This window comes from Oreochromis aureus, unplaced genomic scaffold (assembly GCF_013358895.1).
Source record: "Oreochromis aureus strain Israel breed Guangdong unplaced genomic scaffold, ZZ_aureus HiC_scaffold_25, whole genome shotgun sequence".
In the NCBI taxonomy this organism is placed as follows: Eukaryota; Metazoa; Chordata; class Actinopteri; order Cichliformes; family Cichlidae; genus Oreochromis; species Oreochromis aureus.
The window spans coordinates 220,015-242,944 of NW_024108816.1; the positions used below are offsets into that span (position 1 = coordinate 220,015).

The 22,930-nt window shown below is 39.9% G+C and overlaps 2 protein-coding genes and 2 long non-coding RNA genes across 5 annotated transcripts; 3 read left to right on the forward strand and 1 right to left on the reverse strand.

Annotated features, from left to right (window-relative positions):
- Window positions 1-2,183: 2,183 nt before the first annotated feature.
- Window positions 2,184-2,719, forward strand: LOC120436867. The gene is made up of 2 exons (XR_005610630.1): window positions 2,184-2,268; window positions 2,612-2,719. It is a non-coding gene; the product is annotated as an uncharacterized LOC120436867 (long non-coding RNA).
- Window positions 2,720-2,846: 127 nt separating this feature from the next.
- On the forward strand, window positions 2,847-7,274 carry LOC120436865 (mucin-2-like). Of its 2 annotated transcripts, XR_005610628.1 has the most exons (7): window positions 2,847-3,638; window positions 4,999-5,117; window positions 5,205-5,327; window positions 5,996-6,061; window positions 6,184-6,272; window positions 6,934-7,040; window positions 7,237-7,274. XR_005610628.1 is itself a non-coding variant. In XM_039607713.1 (6 exons), exons 1-6 carry the CDS (start codon window positions 2,954-2,956, stop codon window positions 6,980-6,982), a joined length of 1,131 nt encoding a protein of 376 aa, XP_039463647.1. In that variant the 5' UTR covers window positions 2,847-2,953; the 3' UTR covers window positions 6,983-7,132. The 2 variants fall into 2 exon arrangements, 1 of the variants encoding a protein (XP_039463647.1); XM_039607713.1 differs by lacking the exon at window positions 7,237-7,274 and having other exon boundaries at window positions 6,934-7,132.
- Window positions 7,275-7,283: 9 nt separating this feature from the next.
- Window positions 7,284-7,727, forward strand: LOC120436866. Its single transcript, XR_005610629.1, has 3 exons — window positions 7,284-7,341; window positions 7,488-7,549; window positions 7,643-7,727. It is a non-coding gene; the product is annotated as an uncharacterized LOC120436866 (long non-coding RNA).
- Window positions 7,728-16,346: 8,619 nt separating this feature from the next.
- LOC116321708 (integumentary mucin C.1-like) lies at window positions 16,347-21,420 on the reverse strand. The gene is made up of 7 exons (XM_039607712.1): window positions 21,187-21,420; window positions 18,069-18,133; window positions 17,831-17,979; window positions 17,444-17,718; window positions 17,226-17,287; window positions 16,893-17,080; window positions 16,347-16,779 (listed from the first exon to the last, which is right to left on the reverse strand). Exons 1-7 carry the CDS (start codon window positions 21,418-21,420, stop codon window positions 16,595-16,597), a joined length of 1,158 nt encoding a protein of 385 aa, XP_039463646.1. The 3' UTR covers window positions 16,347-16,594.
- Between the last annotated feature and the right edge of the window lie 1,510 nt (window positions 21,421-22,930).

Sequence of the window (22,930 nt, forward strand, 5' to 3'; positions counted from 1 at the left end):
GGCTCTGAACTAACTAGAAGATTACTTTACAATTTGTTTTCGAAAATAACAAACACCACAAGAGAATGGAACCAGACAGTACAAGATTTTGGTTGCATATAAACTGAAAGGTAGTATCCAGCGCTTTTCACTTAAGAAAGAGAAGTTTCTTCTCCGAAGAAAAGCTGCTATTTACGACATTGAAGGTAATAACAGCAACTTCGTAGCGTTTATAAATGTCATCAATACATATATATTAACACATATACAAAGGCATAATGTGTAGTCTTAATTTGCACTAACCGATTTAATTAGCTTGACCTTTCTTTGACCTAGTTAACCCGGTTAATAGGCACATGGGCGTTTATTAAAGTAAAAGTTTTAAGGTTTGCTATTAAGAAGACAGCGTTAACTAAGAACTGTTTTTGTCCTTTTATAGCTTAACTACAATATATTACGTCAGAATTACTTTTGGAGTGGTATGTGCCACACCCTTTTACGCAGGTGTACCCACTGTTATGTCTTTATGTCTTTAAATTACATATGTGGAAAATTACGGACAGCAGGAAATTTGGAATTAAACTACTTTGAATTGATATTTGTACAAAAGATAACTCCATGATATCTGAAGGCCATTAGTTATAATGACTTTACACATCCATCACTTTGTTTAGTATCACTAATACAGTCTTGTGAGTGGCATAATCTTTTTGGCTTCTGAAGTAGTCATACTGTCATAACTATAGAGAACCAGTCCAATAGTCACCCCCAAATTATATCACATACATAATTGATTCATTACATTGAAGATGTATTGTCATGACTTTTACCACATATAGACCTGTCATGGTTTAAACAGCTATAATAAACTTTTCTATTTTCTTGTTTATGTTTAGGGGAGCAGCTGTTTTACTGGCGCTACAAAGGCACAGACAAAACCATAAAGACAACGGTAGTCTGTGGGGCTGATGAGGCAAACACAATTTTTTCAGATTTTCATGCCAGTCCTACTGGGGCCCATTATGGGCAAACAAAAAACAAGAGAAGCCATTTCAAAGCGGTTCTACTGGCCAGGGATGTCAGTGGACATCAATAATTGGGTGGGTACTCCAAAACAAACTCTATGTAATTCGACTACAGCTAATTTATTTTAAGAGGAACACAGCAATGTTTCTGTATCTCTCATAATAAGTTATGTAAACCTTGATCATCAACTCTTGTGTTTCTTATTGAATTGCTTTTATTTTTGATTAGGTTTCCCAATGTGCACTTTGCCAGGCAAGTGCTGCAACAATTAAAAACCAGCGGAATACATTCCGATAAAGGTTAGTCATCGACCACAGCAAATAATCACATTTAATCACACAATGTTTTCATTGCTTAGAAACCTACTGATTATATACTTGAAAAAATTATAACAGTAGACTAGCATTCTGTGTAATTTCAGTATTATTAACTTAACTATGATTTTGTTTTTAAGGTCTCTCAGCCATTTGAACTGGTTGGGATGGACCTTATTGGAAAACTTACTGAAACCAACAATGGACATCAATACATATGTGTTTTTATTGATTATTTTACAAAATGGCCACAAGCATACCCTTTAAAGTCAAAATCAGCCGGGAAGTGACAAACTGTCTCATAAAATTTGTCCACCAGTTCGAAGCCCCAAAAGGATTCTTACTGACCAAGGCAAAGAATTTGTCAATTCTGTAAGTACTTTAGTCTTTGGCAAAAATATGTGAACTCATATTTGAATAATTTTGGAAAATGGTTAATTTTCTGGTCTTTATAAATCTGTTTTTGAGATATTAGTATGACAGCTGTTTATTTAAATTCTTATTGTAATGTGCTTATAGTCAGTGTATATAACTTTCTTTTGCAGCTCAACAAAAGGGTTTTATGGATTGTTAAAATTAAAAGAAGCCTCTGCTCCCCTATCACCCACAAACAAATGGGCTGGTGGAGAAAATGAATGGCACCATCCAGAGGTAAATTCTTGGAGTACATGTTATACATTTATGGGGGTTCCTTCAACCAAAACATGAATGCATGACATTAAACTATTAAAAATGTAAATGATCTTTCATATGAATGTCTTCTATGTGCTTTCATTGTCAGAGCCCTGTGTAAAGTCGTTGGCGACCAACCAGAAATGTGGGATGAGTATCTGGATGCTGTAATGTTTGGACTCAGAACTAAAAACAAGTGACCACCAAATACTCACCTTATTACCTAATGTTTGGCAGAGAGGCTCGCTATCCTTCCGAAATCCCAGAAGAGTTCATGGTATGTCTTTCTGTCTGTGACAAACTACACGGAAATCCCACACAACGAAACTTTTTTAGTTTTTGAGGCACAGGCAGATCAGTTTCAATGGATGCTATGTCACCGCCATAAAAGCACTACACCACTGAATATTTTTATGGATTGTTCAAACCCTCAATAACAGTTTTCTTCATGTCCAATCAATCCCAAGATACACTGAAGCTTTGCCAGAAATACATTGTGTCTTAAAACCTTACCAAAGACACTTAATGTAAATTTTCACTGTATTTCTCAGTTCTTTTATGTATTATCTGTGTATCTTACACAAATTATAGTAATGATAGACATGTCTTTTGATTCAAAGGTTGATGAGAGTGTGGAAGACATTGTGGGGCAGGAGGAGCTGTCGGAAGACATTCAAAAGCATCAAAAGCTGTTGGAACTGGTGAAGGACAATGTGGTCAAAGCTCAGGAAAAACAAAGGGCAAAATAAAAATGATGACGAGAGATGTCGTCTTCAAAGTTGGTGACAAAGTTTTAAGAGCTAACATAAGAAGTCAGCAGAGGAAAGGGGAAAACTTGAAGCAAACTTTTAGGCCCTTACATTATTACAGCAATCCAAGGTAAAAGTGCAGATCTTCAGGATTCCAATGGGACAATCATTCCAAAAGTAAATATTGACCAACTAAAGTTAAGCAAAGACAGCATGCCAAGAGTGCCACACCGGGGTTCAAAGAAAACAGCAGCCACATTACCAACAGCACAACCAGGTCCAGCAGCACCACAAGCTGCAGCAGCACCAGCATCTGCTCTAGCTTCACAGGCTACAGCAGCACCAGTGGCGGTAGCACCACCACCACCTCCTCCTAGAGCTACACAGCCTACAGCACCAATGGCATCACTTACATCACTATCGGTTCAAACACAACATCCATCTCCAGTTCCACAAGGTATAGCAATAACGGTATCAGATCCAGAGTCAGGAGCAACAGCACAGAAAGAGAACGAACCAGCCACAAGTGCTACAGCACCAGAATATGCTACAGCTGTACAAACCGAATCCCAAACAGCAGCAGACCCAGCCTCAAAGACCATAACAGCAGACCAGGCCTCACAAACCACAACAGCAGACCCAGCCTCACAAACCACAACAGCAGACCAGGCCTCACAAACCACAACGGCAGCAGACCCATCCTCACAGACCACAGCTCCAAATGCTACAACCACACAAGCCTCAGCTCCACAGATTACAGCCCAGCAATCTACAGCACAAACCATGGAAGCAACAGTTCCACTTGTGACACCAGCCCCAGCAACAGCCACACAAGCTAGCCCTGCACCACCTCCAGCATCACCCTCTCAGAGATACACTGAACCTGTTGCAGAGAAATGTAAATAAATATAATATTTTTTTTTTTTAAAAAGGACTTTTGTTCCTATGACAGTGTTTGTTTCAGTACTCTGTAGATCATGGCATAGCAAATTTTACACCTTTAAAAGATTTTTTAGGTATATTTCCTAACAGAATATTTAAATTTAACAATATGTTAATGCTTTAAAAAAACCTTCATGGGGCAAAACATTATAGAAAACTTGTAAAAGGATGTAAGCCACATGTGTAAAATTACACAAATGAAAAGTGAGTCCTTCAAAACTGTGAATCTTTCTTTTGTTGTTGTGTAACCCAGAATGTTAATGATTGATATTGTACATCTGATGTACACTAAGAGTGAAAAGTTTGGACACACCTTCATTTTAATGTTGCTTCTTAATTTCCTTGTCTATTTTGTAGATTCATTGTTGATTAGAACTCGAGGCATCAAAACTATGAATGGACACATATGGAGCACTAACCCTAACACAAATGATGTAGTAAACCAAAAAATATGAAAGAACCAAAAATATTTTTATATCTTAGATTCTTCAAATTAGCCACCCTTTGCTTTGATCACTGCTTTGCACACTCTAGGCCTTCTGTCAGTGAGCTTCATGGGGTAGTCACATAAGATGATTGTCACTGCATGAAAAGCATGAACACACAGAAAAACACTGAATGGGAAGGTGTGTCCCTAATTTTGACTAGTAGTGTATGTTCTTCATTTTCTTCTTTTCTGAAATTGTTGTCATATATGCTGTTAGTGACATAGAATGCCCACTACAAGCAGTATATTAATGTTGTGATGATGACTGCCTGCCAGCAATAGTTCGAAAGATCAAATACTCTTTAAGAAGCTGCTTTTAACAGCCCAGAAATTGACACTCTATTTTAAAGACAATAAAACTAGTTTTGGAGGAGAAAATAACATTTTTCCAGAAATGGTTATGTAATAGTAAAGGCCACAGGTGCAAGCCTTGAGCCTGAGTATTTTAAAACATATTCATGTAGCTTCAACTAAACATAATTTTAAAAAATTGTTGTAATAGGTGTTTCTGCTGGAAAAAATTTGATAGGGGCAAGAGCATTTCTATTGCTATGTATTTAAATTCCTTTTCTTTTATTAATATGAATTTATTTAAATTTCTTTAGAGGACATTGTAAGTGTAACTTTACCCCAAATAAAAGCAAATTTAAGTGCTCTTTTTTTCTACAAAATACAATGTTAAACCATGTGCCCATTTTATCAGCGTCTTAAAAGTATTTACCCTGAAACACGCCTTTTGTCAGAAAACTACATAAGAAATTATGCATTTTAAATTTTGATTTACATTTAGTCCTGATGACTTGTCTCTTTTTCTCATTACTTTTTGTAGATATAATGGATGCCTGGGCTGGAAAGAGTCCTCACGTTCTACTCTCCAAAATTGGTGCTTACAAATTATTCTACTGGGATATCCAACAAATTGGTCCGGACATGGAGTTGGAAAGTGAGGTACAGTGATCTTTACTGACAACAATGCAACTATCAGTGTTTTATTGCTTGACAACAGTTAAAAATGTTTACATTTTGTATTCGCAGTCTATTAATGCATATCTTGCGATCATGGTGAGACAATGCAATCGCCATAATTCAGCCAAAGCAGCATTCATTGATTCATTTTCAATGACTGCCATTTGGAAGAGAAAAGCTCCAAGACTCAAGGTAGGTATCTCTAGAAAGAATCTTGTGTGTATTGTTTAAGTACCTCAGATCATATCCACATCCAGATTTAGATTGGATAACAGCTTATGGAGAAAGAACGAATTGAGACTGGGGTTAGTAGATGTGGATAGTTTATTAGACTTGCCAGTTCTCTTTTGTTCTCTGCTTGTCTGGTTTCCTCCTTTTTTGTACACACTCCAATCAATGCTTGATTTGAGATTTGCAAACATTTGGGCTAATATCTCTTTTGAAATCATCAACACTGCTTCATCTCTTTAATAGGTACCTTTTTATTCTCAAGTGATTCATACGTCACTGTTAAAGAGGCTTAATAAAGCATTACACATTATTTTGCAGATGGCACAATGATCGCATTGAAAATGAGTGAAAATGAACTCCATGTCCAAAGAAAATCCTTAGAAAGAGCTTTATTAGTCTTGGAGGAAGTAATGTGCAAAACCACTTATAAAAAATATAAGATAGTCCAGCTTCTTGCACAGTTTAAAGAAATGAGGGATGAATCATGGCTGTCACAGAGTACTTTATAAGTGGATGATATATAATATATCATAAATTGCTTTAATAAAAAAGGACTCTAAACAACATGTTATTGCATTTCTTTTTTTATGTCTGAAGTTAATATTTTTATTCTTTTGTTTCAATTTAAGATCAAACCCATGGAGCATGAAGTGATTCTGGGAATTGTAAATGAACATCATCACTGGACATTAGTGGTAAACAAAATAATTGCATTTACAATATTCATCAAATCAGTTTTATAAGAAAAATGCATGGCATGCAGATAATCTTAAGTCTTGAATTATTACATGTAATTCTCCACATAATTTTACTGTAGGTCATTTACCCACAAGAAAAGAAGTCGCTGTATCTTGATCCACTCGGAGAAACTAAACAAGGTATCCAAAATTGTTTGGAATCAACAAGGTAAGGATAACTGCTCAAATTTATTTCGACCCTTTATTAAACTCTTTGTTGCTTTTGTTATTTTTGTGTTTATTATGACAATTACAAGTATGATGTCAATCAAAAAATAAATGGTACTCAGAATTAAAAAACTAGCAGCAACAGGTTTAAATTTTTGTGTTCGTCTTCTGATATTGTGGTGTTATGGGTTAATTTTGCCTTTAAAGAGAAGTCTCCCATGTTTCAATGTTTATTTGAGGACCTGATGTCTGTATGAGATGATGTTTTACATTAGAAAATATAGCACGGGGATATTAATGTTTAGTAGTTGCATAAAGTGTTGCGGAGGTTTAGCACTAAAACATCAGACAAATGTCTAAAATAATTCCACATAGGTTATACATGTGTGAATTTCATCTTTGCTTCTCCTCCACATCTCTTCAAAGTGTACTGTGTAAGTGATTGATTTCTATATCATGGGAGGAAACAGGAAAATAAAAGCACAAGTAATTGTCCACGAAAATGCGTTGTAGACTTTAAAAAGTAATGATTTTAACAAAACAGTGTGGTCAGTGTTCTTAACTTGATGTTCAACAGACACTTAAGCTCTCCATACTGTTCATCTTTTTGTGTCACCAAAATTTTAAAACATGTTATTTGTTTTATTGTACTTGTCTTTCAGGGCATTCATGCGAAAAAAAAGGATGCAACGTCTCAAGATGGACTTGTGACACAGTCAAACACCCAAAACAATTGGACGCTACCTCATGTGGAGTCTTTGCATTGAAAGTACGAGTCTTAACCGTAATACATACATATATACAACAATATTGGAAATGTTGTGTTGTAATAAATGTTAATGACAGGAAAAGGAATATAAGATAATTTACAAAAAAAGAAAGAAATTGATTCACAGCAAACAAATTTCTATGAAATAACATTTACGATATTAGCCTATTTAGTCATCTTAGAATCTCTTTTTCAGTTTGCTGAAAAGATCTTGCAAAAGAGTCAATAGACTTTCCGCTCTACAAAAAGGCCATAAACACACACAGGCTGCAAATTGCCACCACTCTCCTCCTAGAGACAGGTAACTCATTTTCCACAATTCAGTGTTCTGACATCATGAATATTTTCATCATGATAGCTGTAGAAACAAACCATATAGTTGTTTGAATGAAGTAATAAGTGCAGTAGGTAGTATACTCTGTGCTATTTTTTTCACTTTTAAAACAGATGACTTGACAAACATCTGTCTTTTCTGCGGCGAAGAAGAGCATGAAACTGACAACAAATGGGTAATGTCATCATGAAAGACTGCTAAATGTTATGATCAATTCCATAAATGAAATTTTAACATTGGGATTTATAATTATTTATTTTTTTTACAGATTCAGTGTGAGATGTGTTTGCGGTGGTTCCACCAGCTCTGCGTGAAAAGCCCACCACCAGAAGACGTGTTTATTTGTTTCGCTTTGTACATAGTTGACACTAAAGGTGCACAGCTAGTGTTCTTATGGCACACATTGTTGAGAACACACATATCGACATATATATATATGTAGATGTTAAATTAAGAAGTCTAAAAAAAAGAAAATGGTCTCCAAAGTTACTGTAGTTATTAGTTATACTGTGATTTATTTTGTAAATAAACTCTTTCGTGATAGCAACGCCAATGTGCATTATTGATGGGGGCACACATTTTGGCAGCCGAGGCCACACAGCCTGATAAATTTTGTATCCCTCCATAACTTTTGCTGTGAAGAAGAAATCGCTCCAAAGTTACTGTACTTATTGGTTATACTGTGACTTATTTTGCAAATATACCCTTTGTGATAGCAAAGCCAATATGGATTACAGATAGGGGGCACACATTTTGGCAGCCGATGCCACACAGCCTGATAAATTTTGTATCCCTCCATAACTTTTGCTGTGAAGGAGAAATCGTCTCCAAAGTTACTGTACTTATTGGTTATACTGTGACTTATTTTGCAAATATACCCTTTGTGATAGCAAAGCCAATATGGATTAAAGATAGGGGGCACACATTTTGGCAGCCGATGCCACACAGCCTGATAAATTTTGTATCCCTCCATAACTTTTGCTTTGAAGGAGAAATCCTCTCCAAAGTTACTGTACTTATTGGTTATACTGTGACTTATTTTGCAAATAAACCCTTTGTGATAGCAAAGCCAATATGGATTACAGATAGGGGGCACACATTTTGGCAGCCGATGCCACACAGCCTGATAAATTTTGTACCCCTCCATAACTTTTGCTGTGAAGAAGAAATCCTCTCCAAAGTTACTGTACTTATTGGTTATACTGTGACTTATTTTGCAAATATACCCTTTGTGATAGCAAAGCCAATATGGATTACAGATAGGGGGCACACATTTTGGCAGCCGAGGCCACACAGCCTGATAAATTTTGTATCCCTCCATAACTTTTGCTGTGAAGAAGAAATCGCTCCAAAGTTACTGTACTTATTGGTTATACTGTGACTTATTTTGCAAATATACCCTTTGTGATAGCAAAGCCAATATGGATTACAGATAGGGGGCACACATTTTGGCAGCCGAGGCCACACAGCCTGATAAATTTTGTATCCTCCATAACTTTTGCTGTGAAGGAGAAATCGTCTCCAAAGTTACTGTACTTATTGGTTATACTGTGACTTATTTTGCAAATATACCCTTTGTGATAGCAAAGCCAATATGGATTACAGATAGGGGGCACACATTTTGGCAGCCGAGGCCACACAGCCTGATAAATTTTGTATCCCTCCATAACTTTTGCTGTGAAGAAGAAATCGTCTCCAAAGTTACTGTACTTATTGGTTATACTGTGACTTATTTTGCAAATATACCCTTTGTGATAGCAAAGCCAATATGGATTAAAGATAGGGGGGCACACATTTTGGCAGCCGAGGCCACACAGCCTGATAAATTTTGTACCCCTCCATAACTTTTGCTGTGAAGGAGAAATCGTCTCCAAAGTTACTGTACTTATTGGTTATACTGTGACTTATTTTGCAAATATACCCTTTGTGATAGCAAAGCCAATATGGATTAAAGATAGGGGGGCACACATTTTGGCAGCCGAGGCCACACAGCCTGATAAATTTTGTATCCCTCCATAACTTTTGCTGTGAAGAAGAAATCCTCTCCAAAGTTACTGTACTTATTGGTTATACTGTGACTTATTTTGCAAATATACCCTTTGTGATAGCAAAGCCAATATGGATTAAAGATAGGGGGCACACATTTTGGCAGCCGATGCCACACAGCCTGATAAATTTTGTATCCCTCTATAACTTTTGCTGTGAAGGAGAAATCCTCTCCAAAGTTACTGTACTTATTGGTTATACTGTGACTTATTTTGCAAATATACCCTTTGTGATAGCAAAGCCAATATGGATTAAAGATAGGGGGCACACATTTTGGCAGCCGATGCCACACAGCCTGATAAAATCTGTATCCCTCCATAACTTTTGCTGTGAAGAAACCCTCTCCAACGTTACTGTAGTTATTGGTTATACTGTGATTGATTTCGCAAATAAACTCCTTCGTGATAGCTTCGCTACAAAATGTAAACCGAGTGTAAATTCACCGGAGAGCGACGTGTTTCCATGATCGCGTCTGGTTTTACAGTATTATAGTATCAAAGTATTTTTCTAGACAAAGTATTCCCAGCAGGTTATTTCAGTGTACAGTTTAATGTAAATTGTCTTCCACACGGCACATTACAATGTCACGAAACTAATATTAAATTAATCGAGCCTGCCGTTTTCCAGCTTTTACTCTTTATTGCGTCGACTGCAGATCAGTGACAAGTAGCGTACAGAACGGAGCTGGGCAAGTGGCTCCTCCTACTTTGCGCGCTTCTCGTGGATGGGGAAACAATTTTTGACGGGGTAACTACTTTGGCACAACACCGCAATGTAGCATCATGATGCTAACGGAGTCGTGGCTAACACCGCTAACTCCGGACACGAGCGTGACACTACGGGATTCCAGCTGCTGCGGCGGACAGGACGAGAGACAGCGGTAAGAGGAAAGGAGGGGACTGGCAGTGTTTGTGAATGACAGATGGTGTAACCCTGGGCACATCACTGTAAAAGAACAACTCTGCAGCAGAGACATTGAGCTGTTAGCCGTTAGCATGCGTCCGCACTACCTGCCCGGGAATTCTCGCATGTTATCGCGATAACAGCGTATGCCCCCTCGGCAACGCTGGATGCAGCCTGTGACACTCTCCACTCAGTGGTCAGCAGACTGCAGACACAATCTCCGAGAGCCCTTCTCATAATATCAGGGACTTCAATCATGCCTCACTGGACTCCACACTGTCCACCTTCACCCAGTATGTGACCTGCCCAACCAGAGACAATAAAACACTGGACTTACTGTATGCCAGTGCAGAAGAGGCATACAGTTCATCACCTCTCCCTCCCCTGGGCAGATCTGATCATAACCTGGTGCACCTTGTCCCTGTGTATGAGCCCTTAGTGCACAGGGAGCCACCAGCCACCCGCACAGTGCAGAGATGGTCGGAGGAGAGCGAGGAGGCTCTTAAGGATTGTTTTGAGTCCACTGTGTGGGAGGTGATCTGTGACGACCACGGAGAGGACATCGACAGCCTTACTACATGCATTACTGACTATATTAATTTCTGTGTGGACAACACCGTACCTACCAGGACTGTACGGTGTTTCTCCAACAACAAGCCTTGGATTACTCCAGAAATTAAAGCTGTCCTCAAGCAGAAGAGGAGGACCTTCAAATCCAAAGACAAAGAGGAGTTGAAAAGGGTGCAGAGAGAGTTGAGGGACTGATAAGGAATGGGAAGGACAGCTACAGGCAAAGATGGAGAACCAGCTTCAGCAAAACAACGTTGGTGAAGTCTGAGAGGCCTCAGAACCATCTCAGGCCACAAACATCAGAACTCTCTGCCTGGGAGGGATGTGAGGTGAGCAAATGAACTGAATCATTTCTTCAACAGATTTGATTCAGCCATGAGGCAGTCTCCAACATCGGCTGCAGACTCACCCACCCCCACTGCTGCTGTTCCACCTCAGACACTTCACACCTCCTCTATTCACCCTGCTCACTCCTCCCAACCCCAACAACAGCATCCAATACACACTCAACACAAGGCTCCAGCCTGTCTCTCTCAACCACCCAGGTTAGGAGGGAACTGAGGAGGATTAAAGCCAAGAAGGCAGCGGGTCCAGATGGCATCAGCTCGAGGGTCGTCAGGTCCCTGCGCTGACCAACTGTGTGGGGTGATGGAGCACCTCTTCAACCTGAGCCTGAGGCTGGGAAGAGTCCCACAGCTCTGGAAAACCTCCTGTGGTGTTCCAGTGCCAAAGACTTCACGCCCCAAGGACCTCAACAGCTACAGGCCGGTGGCTCTGACATCCCACCTGATGAAGACCCTGAGCGGCTGGTCCTGGCTCAGCTTCGCGCCTTGTGAGCTCATCACTGGACCCACTTCAGTTTGCCTACCAGCCTGGCATTGGAGCGGATGATGCCATCATTCACTTCCTACATCGTTCCCTCGCTCACCTGGAGACCGCTGGGAGCACTGTGAGAATCATGTTCTTTGATTTCTCCAGTGCCTTCAACACTATTCTTCCCTCGGTTCTGAAGGACAAGCTGGAGAACTCAGGAGTGGACCATCACCTCACTACCTGGATTTTGGACTACCTCACCGACCGACCACAGTATGTGAGGACTCAGAGCTGTGTGTCGGACAGGGTCGCCTGCAGTACGGGGCCCCACAGGGAACGGTTCTGGCTCCGTTCCTCTTCACCATCTACACTGCAGACTTCTCCCACAACTCCACCCAGTGCTTCCTGCAGAAGTTCTCTGATGACTCTGCAATAGTCGGCCTCATCGCTGATGGGGATGACAAGGAGTACAGAGGACTGACTCAGGACTTTGTGGACTGGTGCCAGCTGAACTACCTCCAGATCAATGCCAGTAAAACCAAGGAGCTGGTGGTAGACTCGCAGGCACAAACATCCTCCACTGCAACCACTGAACATCCAAGGTATGGACATTGAGGCTGTGGACAGCTACAGGTACCTTGGTGTTCATCTGAACAGCAAACTGGACTGGACTCATTACTCAGACGCCCTCTACAGGAAAGGGCAGAGCAGACTGTACCTGCTGCGGAGACTCAGGTCGTTTGGAGTAGAGGGCCCACCCTGAAGACCTTCTATGACTCTGTGGTGGCCTCAGCCATCTTTTTATGGTGTGGTCTGCTGGGGTGGCAGCATCTCTGCTGGGGACAGGAAGAGACTGAACAGGCTGATCCGCAGGGCCAGCTCTGTTCTAGGATGCCCTCTGGACCCAGTGGAGGTGGTGAGTGACAGGAGAATGGCGGCTAAGCTGTCATCCTTGTTGGACAACATCTCCCACCCCATGCATGAGACTGTGACAGCACTGAGCAGCTCCTTCAGTGGGAGATCGGCACACCACGGTGTGGGACGGAGAGATTTCGCAGGTCTTTCCTCCCCACTGCTGTCAGACTCCACAACAAAGACTTTAACTGATCAAACACACACATCCACACATGTGCAATAACACTAATGTGCAATAATCTTTTCTGGCATCGTTGTATTTTTACTCAGTTGTATATAGCATTTGTATTCTATTTTTATCTTATTGTATATTTTATTCTATTTTATTCTACTGTATATAGTATTTAATTTTATTCTATTCTGTACAGTTGTGTATTGTATTTATTCTTATTTTATTTTATTCTAATTTTTGCTTCATAACTTTTGCACTGTCCACTTCCTGCTGTGACAAAACAAATTTCCCACATGTGGGACTAATAAAGGTTATCTTATCTTATCTTATCTTATTAGCATACTCGCTATCTTTTCAAAGATAGCAGAAAAGTGGGTTGCTAATTCTATCATCGAACATGTTAATGACTCCAATCCGGGTTTGCACCAATTCGGATTTCGCACTCTTCATTCAACGGAAATGGCTGTCTGTGTTTTTGTTGCGAGAGTAAGGTCTTACTTAGACAAGAGCAATTCTGTTGCGGCTGTTTTTCTTGATTTCAAGCTCTTGTCTAGACTGTCAACATTTAACTTTAGTAATCACACCGTTAAATGGATACAGTCTAATCTCAGAGAGAAAACAATGCTTGCAAATAAAGAATAGCAAGTCACCCTATCTTTCCTGTACGCAAGGTGTCCCTCAGGGTTCAATTCTAGGCCTCCTGTTATTTTCACTTTAGGTAAATGACTTGCCCAAGGTGTGCAAAAATGTGGACATGTTTATGTATGCTGATGATACGGTAATTTTTACACAAGCCAAAACTGTTAATGATGCAGCCCATTAGCTTTCATTGGCATTACATGATTTACAAACATGGCTGAATGACTCATGCCTGTGCCTTAATCTTAAAAAGAATGTATCGATGTTTTTTAGTAAACCTAAAAAAACTGTGGATGCAGCAAAAGTTAGCTTGGGTGCTAAAGAACTAATCAGTGTTGAGGAATTTAAGTATTTCAGAGTGCTACTAGACTCAAAATTATCCTTTAAAAAACATGTTAAAAAAGTACTAAACACTGTAAATGTTAATATACAGAACTTTAGACATATCCGCACATCATTAACAGACACAGCAGCGATTACATTTCTGTACTCTATGATACCGGCTCATATTGAATACTGTATTACAAGTTGGTCCTATACAAGTTTTGCTGGTATTGGGCCAATTGAAGTATGCTACAAAAGAGCATTGAAAATATTAGATAAGAAACCTTTTTCATACCACCATTGTCAAATTTTAGATAAATACAAGTTTACAAGGAAATGACACAGTCGATCATCATGTTAATAATTTTACTTTTTTAGAAACCCTCAAATCAGAAGAACTTGACTCCCTGGTATAACTCTCAAATGCACACCTTAAAGCAGAAAACTGGGAAGCTGGACAGGAAGTGGCATCTCACTAATTTAGACAATCTTCATTTAGCCTGGAAAAATATTCATCACAGAATGAAGAAAATATGAACAGCCCTAAGTTTCTCTTCGACACCCTAGCTAGGCTAGCAAAAGGTCAGAGCTCTGTAGAGCCAAGCATTCCTTTAATGTTAACTAGTAATAACTTCATGAATTTGTTCACTATTGGAGAAACAGTAACAGCTACTTTCAATATGTACAGATATATTTATTTAGACTAGTAATGTGCAATACAACTGATTTCCTTTTCGATCCGATATCAAGAAAAGTTCAGGCTGGTATAGACGATACTGATCCAATACCGATACTTTTTATAAAATCTCAGAAACAAAAGTAATGCATTTTAAATTATACCTCAGTGTGAAAAACTATGCATTTTTACTTCTAAGCTGCCCAAATATCATATAATTCATTATTATCAGGTTGTCCTAAAATTTCCCTGAAAAGCCTTCAGTTGATCCAAAATACTGCAGCTAGAGTACTGACAGGCAGTGGTGGTCCTAGCCTGTTTGGCGACCTGGGCGAACACTCCCTCCGCCCGTGTCGCCCGTATCAAAAACCGCTACTGCTGACAGGGACTAGAAAGAGAGAGCATATTTCTCATATATTAGCTTCCCTTCAATGGCTCCCTGTTAAATTCATAATTGAATTCAGAATCCTCCTTCTCACATGCAAGGTCTTGAATAATCAGGCCACATCTTATCTTAATGACCTTAGTACCATATGACCCCAACAGAGCACTTCACTCTCAGACTGCATGCTTACTTGTTGTTCCTGGAGTATTTAAAAGTAGAAAGTGGGGAAAGCAGTCATCTTCTGTTGAACCAGCTTCCAGTTTGGATTTGGGAGACAAACTGGAAGCTCACAACTTTTAAGATTACGATTAAAACATTTCTTTTTGATAAAGAATATAAATGGGGCTGGATCCCTTTGTTAGGCTGCAACAGATATGGGCTGCTGTTCAATTCCCATGATGCACTGAGTATTTCTTCTTCAGTTTCACTCATTCTGTGTTTATAACACCCTCTGAAGTCAGTCATTAGTTATTATTATCTCTGGCTCTCTTCTACAGCACCTTGTTGTTCTGTCTTCCTCCACTCACACCAACAGATCATGGCAGATGGCCAACGCTTGCTGAGCTTGTTACTGCTGGAGGTTTCTTCTTGTTAATAGGGAGTTTTTTCTTCCCACTGTCGCCAAAGCACTTGCTCATAGGCACTCATGTGAAATCTGGGGTTTTCTCCCTTTTCTTTGTATTAATATAGGGTTTTTACCTTACAATATAAAGTGCCTTGAGGAAACTGCTGTTGTGACTTGACGCTACATAAATAAATTGAATTGAAATTTAATTTAATTGAGAGACCAATTTGCAAACCTTGCTTTTTTTATTACAGCTCCTGACCTTAAAGTTTCAACTTTTTCAAAGTTCAACTTTCTCTTTACCCACAAACCATTAAACATCACAGAAGACAGTTTAAATTTCTCATAAATTTTGTATTCTGGTCATTATAACTTTTCTTACAGAAAATGTACAAAGAAAGAATTCTCACAGAATACAGAAATGGAAAATTATAAAAATACATTTTGTATAAATTAGAAAAGTGACTGTGCTTTTTTGGGACACCTGTAGATCTACTGTTTACACTATTACATATAATTTGTGATATATAGTGTGTATATATATATATATGAAGTCAAACCCAGGTTTACAAGCATTTAAAAATAATGAATGAGTTGTGAATAATATTCTTAAAAATTTAAAAACTTGTCTGTCTTTTGGGCCTTTTTTTTCCAGTGAGAAATAGAAACAGTAAGTAGACATGAAGGCAGAGACACACTTACAAGCAAGTGACCTGGACATAAAATCAGGCCACTTAAACAGGCCAGTGTTTTCTCCTCTGTATTATTGTAGGGTCCTTACAATAAAAGTACCTTAACATTACAACATAAAGCACCTTGAGATGACTATTGTTGTAGCTTGGCAATATAAATAAAATTGAATTTTTAAAATTGAATGAGCTCAACTGTGTAAAGTACTATGCCTCTACACTACAGGGCCACCCACAGGATATATTTAATTTCATGCATTGTTAGGTCAAATTTGTTGTTGATGATTAAACTAACTGGGTGCTTAAAGTCTGTGTCATTCTGTTTATGCCAGAGTCGTTTCACATTGACAAAAATACCAAACAGACTATTTCCAATGTGTTGCATTTGATCATAAGTTCATCTGAAGCCAAACAACCCTTAACACAATCACATGGCTTGGATTTCTAATTTTTTTCTTTTTTTTTCATTTCAATGAAAGAGTTTGTGTTCTGCTGGCCATTCACATGGAAACCAGCACAGATGCTATTGCTGGTTTGACAGTAGCCATAGCAAGAGCACCAGGGGGAAAACAGTGCTGGGATTAATCTTGTGGCATTCTCCACTTGAAGCTGTAGTTGTAGATACAGCAATTGTAGTTGTGGAAGCTGTAGGTGCAGCAGTAGTGGAATTGGCAGTAGTTGGTGCAGCAGTCGTGGCATTGACGGGAACTATAAAATATTTTTCAAAAATAGATTAATATATATTTGTGTACAGACTAAAATAATTTCTTTATTCTTGATAAATTCCAAAATAAATTTTGGCTACATTTTCAAATACTCACCAGACGTTACTGATATTGTGTCAGGAACTATGGTGATGCTGAAATTGCTGCTGGAACTGTTAATAGCCTGTTTCAAAGTCTGAACAACAGTAGTATTATTTGGGACTTGTGCATTGGGCGCTGTTTGATTGAATACAAGCTCCACCACTGCCTCAGTTCCATCCACTCGTGTTTGAACTCTAACAAGACTGTGCCATGAAAGAAAGTGAGTCAGGTGTTAGATAATGATTACAGATTATTGAATGCTTTAACTACATTACATGGCACTTTTAACATTTAAAATTAAATTAAAATAATAATTTAGAGGAAAGTAACTTAATCACTGTTAAAAACCTGAACCGAATCACAATGGCACGGATGAAGAAAGGAAATATTGGTTTGTAGATTCTATTACACTGCAAAAAATTAACACAAAAAGAAAATTTAAACAACTTCAAAATTACATTGTACAAAAATACCTGTTTAAATTAAATAAAATATATGATTTTAGATTTGTTCTCTAGATAAAGTGTCAGTCAATAAAAGATATATTAAGTTGAAATATTACTCACCGTATCTTCAACTCGTCTTTTGCGATCTTGATATACACTGCTGGTGGGGTCTGTGAGATCAGGTACATATGGTTCAAGGAACTGTAGAAACAGAAAAACTTGGACAGGTGCAGTTGGAGCTTTTGTAGTTGTGGTAGTGGTTGGAGCTGCTGTGGTTGTTGTTGGAGTAGATGTAGTAGTTGTTGCAGCAGATGTTGTAATTGTTGGAGTTGCTGTGGTCGTTGATGTTGTTGATGTGTTTGTTGTTGGGGTAACTGTGGTAGTTGTTGGGATCACTGTGGTAGATTTAAAATGAGAACAAAATGGACATAAAACATTTAACTGAGTCCCTGCAAAACATTTGAGACTTTTTGATCAAAGGATCAAAGATCACAAAATGTCACTCACATGTGTCACTGACAGTGATGGAGGCCCTTTCGATGTCAAAGCCTGTCACGTTTGAGGCTTGACTGATCAAAACACTTTTAATCTCAGTGTCATTTGGAACAGATGAGTTTACAAACTGAAGTGCTATGGTGTTGATGACTGATCCCTGCCTGTAAATGCAGACACAAAAAGATAGTTTTGAATATTTAGTACTTTAGGTCAGTGCTCTTAACATTATATGTCAAAGTACTGAAATTACCTGAAGCTCACAACGGCCAAGGAGACAAAGGAAGAAGGGAACGTGTTTTTGTAAGCAGGTTCAATCTGCAGACACAAAGCAGATTTCCTTAAAATCATGTTTATCTGTTTGTGTACGTGATTGATATTGATATTATATGGTAAAATACATTAACAGAAGACTATTTAAAGGAAAAAAGCTGAGGTTCTTGACCCCTACAGTGGGTAGCTCTGGTAGATCACAGAGCTAACACAGAGAGAGAGACAACCATTCACACTCATATTCAATATTCAATGTCATGCCAAAGACTGTCAATAAAGTACTGTAATGTGTATAGAATTTTGAGGTGAAAATTAATATAATCCATTTGTCATGGTCCCCGTGTCTCGCTGGTCGACTCTCTGTTAGGCAACATGTTTGTTTTTGTTTGCGCTCTCTCCCTCCTCCCTCTCCCCCTCTCGCTCTCTCTCTTTCGCCGCGGCAATGCTCATTGCGGCCTCCCGCCGCTGGCCCACACACCTGCTCTCATCACCACACCAGTCGCCGATCCCAGCTGATTGCAGCACTATTTAAGATGGCGGATCTACACTAGTCTTCGCTGGATCGTTGAGCTCTCAGCGTCAGTCAACCTGTGAACCTGCAAATCTGAATCTGTGAGTTTTGTGACTATTCTTCTAATTGGACCTTTTTGTGTATGTGTAGATTTTCCCTGAACCTGTTTAACGGACTACAAGAGGAGCGGCAGAGGAGAGGAGTTGGATTTTGTCCAGAAAGTGTGGAGCACTTCTTCCCGACCCCTGTTTCCCCACGGACCCTGGAGACCCGGACTCCCTTTTCCCTGCACGTTGTATATATTGTGAGTACAAGAAAACAATTATTAGAATATAATGTGTTAAATTTGCTTAGATGAGAGGGTCCAGCAGTAGATCAGAGGAATAGGGAAGGATTTCTCGGTGTGTTTCAGTTTGGTTTAGCTATAGGCCTGAGAGTGTGTAATTGTGTAGAGGGAGAGGAATTTATGGACACTGGGGGTCAGCCTGTCATAAAAGGAGACAGGAAGCTACAGTGGGGGATGCTGATGCTTGTCCCTGAATGTAATAAAAGCTCATAATTGTCATAACTTAGAAGTAGGTTTGCAGGAGACTCTCCACATGCTTAGCTGTAAAAGTAAGACAACAAGAAGCCAATGGCCCAGTGGATGCAGAGTGGGGGTCTCAGTGCTTGTAATATGTTTTGTATGTTTTGTAAAGGAATTTGGTGTAGTTTGGGTGAGGGGAGATGGGTTTTTATGACCAGCATGAAGTCACACACACAGAGACATACACACAGTGCTTTAACTGTTATGACGCACACACACCCACACACACAATCACTCCTGTGCACACACGCACACACAGGTACGCGCACACACAGGCACTCACGTGCTCGCGCATACATACACAAACACAGAGTTTACAACACACCATGTGGGTTTTACGATGGGGTCGCTTCTATAAAACTGGTGGAAACAAACAAAGAAGTGAAGATCTGCAGAGGGATACCAGCCTTGAAAATCTCCCCTTCTAGAAGTTCCATGCGTAACTGAAGATGAATAAAGGTTTTGTGAAATGACTACTGAGTCCGGTATAGTCTCTGTAGGCCTGAGCAATAAAAAAGAACCAGGGTGAAACTGCTTTACGTAACAATATTCACTTGGTGTTTTGTTCACTGTAAATAAACGCACTGTCTTTTGCCTAAGGAAAACCTGGCCTGCGCCTGAGGCCCTTTAAGAAACCATATCACCATTTTGTAATAAGGCCGTAAAATGACAAATAAAAAGGAACAAATCAAGCACTGTGAATAATTTCAAGATGCACAGTATGGGCAAGTTAGAATCACCAGTTAATCTAATTGCACTGATATGTCTTTGGTCTGTGGGAGGATGCCAGAGCACCTGGAGAAAACTCACATTAAAATGGAGAGAACATGCAATTTCCACACAGAAAGACCCCAGATTTAAACTCAGGACCTTTTTGTCATGAAATAACAGTGCTTACCACCAAGCCATAGTGCTATCATTTTAAATTTTAGTTAAATTACTGCATGCAGTTTTGCAGTGATTCTTCCTTATTCAGTAAGAGAAATGTAGTGTGTTCGGTGTTGAATAAGTGCTACAAAATCAGGTTCAATGCATTAGGTGAAAATGCAAAAGACAGTAGACTGGTGAGTGAAAGAGAATCTGTATCTGGATTCATTAAACTTCATCACTGAAAATCTTTGTTCAAATATGAAGACATATTCAGTGACAACAAGCCTTAAGACCACGCTTAACTAAGTTTAAGAGCTTGTCTCCTTTGAGAGAAAAATAAAAATCCAGCAATAACACTGACTTCAAATAAAACAGACTGTAGGTCAATGAGCTAAACACCACTGGATGAATTTTCCATCCCTGGATGTGTAAAGCCTGGCAAAAAGTTTTTCCAAGTTTTACAACCTTGCTAGCAAAGGTTCTCCTCTTGACTTGTTCCTGCTCTTTATCAGTCAAATTCTTATACTTGTCTGAGTATTTAGGGTTTTTTTTTTTAATGCGAACTATATTCTTTAAACAGACTTCTTTCTGCTTTCTATTAGGTAAGCACACGACTTTGGCTCCAACTTCAATGACAAATGCTTAGAAGTTCAAATAATCCACATTCTGCATCTTTTTTTCCCCCTTTTTAGTGTGAGCTGACAATGATAGCTGTATTTGAAGTGTTTCATAAATACTTAAAACGCTTTTCTGCTAGAGCTGCATGTGCCTTTAAAAAAAACAAACTCTACATTGAACAATCAATTTGAAAGCATATTGAATTACTTTTAGCACCATATGGTGGTCTGGTGCCTTGCATTCATTTGTCATGTAGCTGTAGTTTGAACTTCTCATTCATTCATTCATTCATTCATTTAGGACAGTTGTCCTGGCATTTGGTTTTTATGGGAATTTTTGCATTTCTTCCCGAGACTTTGCACTTATTCTATATAAATTAAGTTATTATTTCATTACAACCTTCATGTGAAAACAATGAGAAGAAATTAGTATTTGAATATTTGTATTACCTTAATGATCAGATAAACTCTTGTACACTAAACTTACAGATTTTGGGGGAAAGGAAAGACTTACTTGTTTCTTTATTGATGAAGATCGATTTTTAAAAGCTTCAGATGATGAATTCAACAGGTCTGATGTAAAATTGCTTAGAATGGATCTGAAAACAACAAATCTGGTGGTTGTTGTTGTCAAAGGCCGTTGGTGTGGTGGTTGGTGGGAAAGTTGTGGTGGTGGTTGGTGATGTTGTAGTGGTTGTTGTCTTAGAAGCTGTGGTGGTGGTGGTAGGGGGGCAGTGGTGGTTGTCATCGGAGGAACTGTAGTGGTGGTGGTTGGTGGGGCAGTGGTGGTTGTTGTCGGAGGAGCCGTGCTGGAGGTTGTCGGAGGAGCCGTGCTGGTGGTGGTCGGTGGGGCAGTGGTGGTTGTAGTCGAAGGAACTGTAGTGGTGGTGGTAGGTGGGGCAGTGGTGGTTGTAGTCGGAGGAACTGTAGTGGTGGTGGTAGGTGGGGCAGTGGTGGTTGTTGTCGGTGGAACTGTAGTGGTGGTAGTAGGTGGGGCAGTGGTGGTTGTTGTCGGAGGAGCCGTGGTGGTGTCTGGTGGGGCAGTGTTGTTGGTTGTCAGAGGAGCCGTGGTGGTGGTAGGTGGGGCTGTGGTGGTTGTTGTCAGAGGAGCCGTGGTGGTGGTGGTCGGTGGGGCAGTGGTGATTGTTGTCGGAGGAGCTGTAGTGGTGCTAGGTGGGGAAGTGGTGGTTGTTGTCGGAGGAACTGTGGTTGTGGTAGGTGGGGCAGTGGTGGTTGTTGTTGGAGGAATTGTAGTGGTGGTAGTCGGTGGGGCAGTGGTGGATGTTGTGGGAGGAGCCATGGTTGTGGTAGGTGGGGCAGTGGTGGTAGTTGTCAGAGGAGCCGTGGTGGTGGTAGGTGGGGCTGTGGTGGTTGTTGTCAGAGGAGCCGTGGTGGTGGTGGTGGTACTTGGGGCAGTGGTGATTGTTGTCGGAGGAGCTGTAGTGGTGCTAGGTGGGGAAGTCGTGGTTGTTGTCGGAGGAACTGTAGTGGTGGTGGTTGGTGGAGCAGTGGTGGTTGTTGTCGGAGGAGCCGTGGTGGTGGTTGTCGGAGGAGTCGTGGTGGTGGTCTTTGGAGCTGTGGTGGTAGTTGTTGGAGGAGCCGTGGTGGTGGTTGTCGGAGGAGTTGTGGTGGTGGTTGGTGGGGCAGTGGCAGTTGTTGTCGGTGGAGCAGTGGTGGTAGTTGTTGGAGGAGCCGTGGTGGTGGTTGTCGGAGGAGTCGTGGTGGTGGTAGGTGGGGCAGTGGTGGTGGTTGTCGGAGGAGCCGTGGTGGTGGTGGTTGGTGGGCCAGTGGTAGTTGTTGTCGGAGGAATTGTAGTGGTGGTGGTTGGTGGGGAAGTGGTGGTTGTTGTCGGAGGAGCCGTGGTTGTTACTCCTGTTGTTGACGTTTGTGCCGCTGTAGCTGTAGGAGTTAAGTTCACATACTCTTCAATATGAATTTATGTATATATTAAGCACAATTTTTAATTTCATAAAACCTTTCATTAAGTAATTCTGAGTCATCATTCCCAAACGAATCCTTCATGTACTATATCTTCCTAATGCAAATATGCCATGAATTCATTCCAACAACAGTTTTCACAACAATTTTCACCCTCACTTGAGTACATCAATATAATTCATGAAGTAGAACTTAGACTGCTGTTAAAGAGTAATGAATGTTGACCCAAAATTGACAGCTAGACCCTGAACTTCTACACGTAATTCACTGGCTGGGCCCATGTCCTCATTTTTGGTTTGACAGCATTTTTAGTAGACAAA